The following is a 5,652-nucleotide window of genomic DNA, read 5'->3' on the forward strand; positions in this document are numbered from 1 at the left end:
ACACAGGCATTTGCATGAATTGACAATAACCCATACAGTTATGAATCCCATACAAAAAGCATGGCAATATATGTAATTTGTGAATGGCACAAGAGACCCTCTCTTAATGCATCAACTTTAGGTTTAGTTTTCCTTGAAAAACTGCAGAGTAGTAAGCCTCAGAAGGGTGTTTGATTCATCATACAGCTATCTTAAAAAAATTATATACAACATGCACACACATTCATTAACAGTAATGAATGTTTGCCGAGTGCTGCAGCCATGTGGAAACTGGATAAGGTTACTGCAAAGATACATGACACTTTACTTTCTTCTCCTGACACCTTGTGGGCAAGACAATGTTTAAAAAAAATAATTTGTTCCATGTACTGCTTTCAGACTAATCAGTAGATATGTTAATTATAAAACAAATTACTTTAGGAAGGAAAAGAATGGTCTTAGTATGTAAAGGAGACCCACAGGTTGCTATAAGTAAACACTGTAATCAGCATGCAAGGTAATTTCCAACATGGAGAAAGTGAATGTGCAATGTATATATGGTATCAGTGCAAGGTGCCAGCTACTGGCTAAAGAAAAAAAAAAATCAACTAAGTCAACGGATGGCTGAAAAATTCTGAAACTGGTCTGCGCTTTCCCACAATCTCCTCACTTTCCTCTGGCTCTTCATAAAGAGAGGAGATGGATGGATATTTGTCCCTTGTTTTTAGCTTCTTCTTTGTATTAGAGGGTGCAGTAAAAAACTTGTTCAGGGATCCAGGCTTTTTGAAGCCTTTTGCCAAATCATGAAAAGCAATGTCATCAGAAAGGACACCAAGAAGGGCACTGGTGGATCCTAATAAGGAGGCAGCAACCTTTGAGTTCTTTCTTATAGGAGTGGCATGTTCTGTATTAATGCAGGCTGGATCCTTCAAAAGATACCGGAGCTGCACAGGGGATTCTTTCTTTAAGTAATGATAAGGCTTTTTTCCACTGTTATCTCGGAGATGGACCTTTGCATTGTAGTCTTTTATTAACAGAATTATAACATCCTTACGTTCATGGATAGTAGCTATATGTAATGGTGTATATCCTCCAAAAGACCTCACATTCACATTAATGCTAATGCCACCTTTTCTACTTAGGTCAAATAATAAGTTAAGCATTTCGGTGTTCCCGCTCTTGGCTGCCCAGTGCAGGGCTGTAAATCCAGATATAAAGTCTTTCTTGTCAGCCAGCTCACTGTCATTCATAATGAGACCAAGGAGTATGTGATTCCAGCGTCCATTAGTGGCATTTACCAGCCACTTATGTTCATAGGGTACCAAGGGAACCACATCTGAATATTTGTTTTCCTCACTTACTTTAACCATTTTGGATGACTTCTTGATTTGAGAGGACCTGGATCCTGCATCATCCAATTGCTTCCAGTCCACAAGGGGGGCTATGTATACGTCAGGAAGCAAAGCCTCCTGAACAGCAGAAGCAGAGGGGGTGGGTTGCAGATAACTCTGATCATTCTGGTTTGTTTCTGTAGCATCAAATGAAGACTGAGCATACCGTAAAGGCAGCATGTGCGGCTTCTGAGCCCCTTCTTTGAGCTGACCATCAGACACTGATTTAGGAATAGGCACTGGTCCTGAACTATCCATTCGAGCCACAATAGAAAAAACAGACTCTCTGCTGCCTTCATTTTCATACTCTGCAATAGAAATCAATTCATTTAAGTTGCTTAATTCAGTTTGGTCAGTAGTTTCATATGCACTCTCCCCAATACCAGAGTCTTTTATCTCTGGGATGCTGTCCTGTGGTTCAAGTAAATCCTGAAGGGAAGTCTTCCTTTTCTGGTAGTTGGGTGCTTTCTCTTCTAAGTTGTTTTGACATACAGGTACAATCTGTGTTTCTGCTTCCTTAAGTTGTCTCTTACACTGACTGGGTTCTTTCTCCTTGACGTCCAATGTATTCCTTGATTGTCCAGTCTCTGTCAGTAAATAAGTATATTTCTTCTTTAGCACCACAACCTTGCTCCCCTCCTCATCTTTTACTACAGCAATATTATTGACAAACCTCTTGAAAAGCTCACGGTTGTTTGCCTTTTCTTGAGGATCAGGGGACTCCACAACAGGCTTAAACTTCCTGAGCAGATCAGAATTCTTAACCTTCCCTCCCTGCTCCAGCATATAGTTCAACACAACCTCTTGTGTTACAGCCATTCTTCCCCTTCACATGCAGGAAGGCCCCTCCTGTTCCTTGGATCGTATCTGCTGAAAAAGACAACTGAAACTTGCAGCAGATCTGCTTTCTTACACGTCTTCTCCCTCTGTTTCATGTAGAATTTACCTGTTGCTTCCGGGGTGAAACTTTGTGATCAGCTCTGCTACGCCCAGACCTGACTGATCAGTCAATAAAGGGAGGGGGAGGGTAGCCTGCAACTAGTGAAGCTCACTGTGGCTGGAGAATAGAGAAGTCCCTGTGTCTGGTTTCACCTGGCTTCATTAAAGCTAACACAGACCAAGCCATGACAGGTGATGTGTTCATATAGTTTCTTTGACTGTTAGTAAATTCTGCAGTAAAAGTCCCATTTATGCTAGTGACATATTGTATTTTTTTTTCTGTTGTATTCTATTGTAACGTTGGCTTGAGAAATTAAATCTTTATGCTGGCTAAGCCAGTATGTGGTCATTTTGTATGCATGAAAAACATGTTTTATGTAGAAAATAATGCTAATAATTGTTTCACTATTACAACTTGACTACATTTCACATTGTGATAGTCTATTTCTATTTTTTTATTTTATTTTTAGTTACAATTTCATAACTGAATTAATTAATTGGGGTTTAAGGCTTTTCTTGATCATTGTCTGCCCAGGTTATTGAAGATGGGGAAATAAGTTGGAAAATGAGAAACTATATTATCACAATGTAAAAAGGAGTCGGGCTGACAGGTGTACTACAATGATGTAAAAAAGCCCAACCTGGACTGATGCGGAGCTGTGCTGCTTGAATCCTTCCTCCATATGGTATGTATCCTATTAACCCCTTACACTGCTTTGTAATATAAGATAACAAGTTTATTAAGGCACTTGTACATCCAGAAATGTAATAGGAGTTCCTTCAGAAACAAATCTTTTTATTACAATCTTCTATAACATTAGAGAAAACGAATAATCTGCCTACAATATTCTATTAGCTTAAGGGTGAATGTTGGGTTTTTAATACTGCACATAGTATATTCACAAAATGCAAGAGTGAGCATGCAGCTGGTGGGAGATATTTTAATGATAATCCAGGTGAAGCTAAAGTTAATATATCATTTTGTTTGACAGAAATTCAGAAAGGTCTCCAATTTATTTCTGTGGTTACATGTCATGTTTGCGTAACTGTTCATTAGAATTTATGGAATGGACTAATGCGCGCACACATATGCATCCATACTTTTTTTGTTTTGTTTTTTAAAGTGTGATTGAATCAATATACAATTGAGTCACACACAATCCAATCCTTTCAATCAAATTGCAAAGGAAAATATATTTGATTTATACCCATTACCGTTTTTTGCAGTTGTTATAGAGGAATGCTGGGTTTCGTGGTAGGTGAATATGGCATTGATGGTAACATTACAATTTTGAACTGACAGAGCTTAGAGACATATCCAGTGTATGCACAATGCAAGTTGACTGTATGATTAAAATAAACATTATTCAGTCAGCTTCAATCTCATTCTCAATCAATTTGGCCATCTACACTTAAGTCGTGTTGGTGAGATTGCCACACACGCACACACATACACGATTTATTCTTTAACAATTCGATGAAAGAAAAAGATTGGATTAAATGATCAAATTGTAACATGTGGGCAGCTTAAGAGAAGTGTGATAATTTAAAAACGAGTTACATTTCTAAGAATAAAATAAGTACAAACACTTATGCAATGTCAGATGGTAAAATAAGTCTCTGCAAGTCTTTGGAAGTCATGTATGATGGTTAAAAAAAAGCAAACAAAAACAGCACAGTAAAAATGCAGTTTACTTCCTCTAGTGTGACGTTGTGCACAGATTGTTTTGCAGCTCTTGCCCAGGTTAATTTTAAAGGTAAGTGTGAGGTTCAGGGCTAATGCTATGATCAGCACATTCTAGCCACTGCTGATTGTTTACCCCTCCAGGACTTTAATCATTAGCGGCATCGCATTACTTGACATTTCCATTTGGACTACTGCCGGAAAAGAAAAAGACTCCCAATGACTTTTTTAAAGGGAAAGACAACAGATATTTGTCTACTTTGCTTTGTTTTTATATTGGTCACATCTATATTGAAAATGTGATCATTTCATTTATTACTAACACTGTCAAAACACTATTCACTTGTGTATTCATTATATTAGTAAACCGTGTGCAACTAAGGTAATGTGACTTTAGCATTTACTGATCACTTTGTCAACCCCATCTCTACACTATTGTGGGGCGTAAGTATATGCACTTGTAACGTCTAATGCAAGTCTGGCGCAAATGCTACTGTTTGTGAGCTGGACGCACATGGAGATGCATCAGACTCAATATATGTATATAAATATGCTTTTTACATGAGTCTATATACTTTCTGAGCTCATATGTGTCCACCTCTAAATTAGAGATGCTCAGGCTCGGTTCTCCAAGAACCGAGCTCAACCAAACTTAGCAGATCATAGTACATAGCCAAGCTAGCTTGATACTTTCGCGCGCCCTCGGAATTGAAAATGAGGCAAAAAATCATTGTTATGTTGTCGGATCTCGCAAGTTTTGGATTCTATAAGTACAGCCATTAACCCGATCCAGCGCCATTTCACAGACAGACACAGAGGGGGAAGCACGGTTCTTGGCAGTCTCTAGTGCAGTTAGGCAGCATCATAGCTAGAAAAGAAAGAGGAGGGGTAACTGTGTTTTTCAAAGAAATAATAGGGCTGTCAGTCTTGTTCTAAATCTGCAGTCACATTTTACTGTGTTCTCAAAATGGATTCACAGCAGTACACAGAAGACCAGGAGGACCAAGCAGCTGCTAGCACCAGTCATGATGATCGTAATCCCTCTACGTCATCTGCTAAAGCCTATGTTAAAGTGCATAGTGTTTTTAAGTCAGGGAAACAAAATTGTAAAAAAAAAAAACACCTTTTACCTTGGTAAATAAAAAAAAAACCTGTAATTCAAGCAAAGTTATCTGCAGAAAAAAATAAAATTGCCAACATGCCATTCTACACACGCAGTGGCAAGGAAAGCATGAGGCCCTTGCCTTTCTCTAGTGCCAGTTCTGCAACTGTCACGGAGGCATCTTCTTGTAAGGTCACTCGTGACCAAGCAAGACCAAGGAATTCGGACTCCAAAAGTGGTGCCCAAATACTTTTAAAAGCCAAGCAGGAAGAAAACAGTAAGGCATTAGAGGAAAATGTATGCTTAGATTCAAAAATGATACCAATCCCTGAGGAGAGTCCATCCACGAGTGCTATGTGTAATCATGACCATTCTGTACCCATAAAGAAGGCCCCTTTCAGCATTTCTGCTGATGTGTGCCTGAACAGCCCAAGTGTAGCCAGTGATACACCAATTGAAGATGCCACTTTGAAATTGGAACAGGATGAGGGGGATATTTGTGTAGCCAACGAGGGCGCTAATGAGGATGCTGATGAGGATGATGTTGGCTGGATGCT

The 5,652-nt window shown here is 39.0% G+C and overlaps 1 protein-coding gene across 1 annotated transcript; it reads right to left on the reverse strand.

The window, feature by feature from the left end:
• Positions 1-462: 462 nt before the first annotated feature.
• Positions 463-2,328, reverse strand: SOWAHA (sosondowah ankyrin repeat domain family member A). The gene has a single exon (XM_075209723.1). The coding sequence runs from the start codon at positions 2,187-2,189 to the stop codon at positions 588-590; it is 1,602 nt and encodes a 533-aa protein (XP_075065824.1). The 5' UTR covers positions 2,190-2,328; the 3' UTR covers positions 463-587.
• Positions 2,329-5,652: the final 3,324 nt, after the last annotated feature.

Source organism: Mixophyes fleayi, chromosome 4 (genome assembly GCF_038048845.1).
Source record: "Mixophyes fleayi isolate aMixFle1 chromosome 4, aMixFle1.hap1, whole genome shotgun sequence".
NCBI lineage: Eukaryota > Metazoa > Chordata > Amphibia > Anura > Limnodynastidae > Mixophyes > Mixophyes fleayi.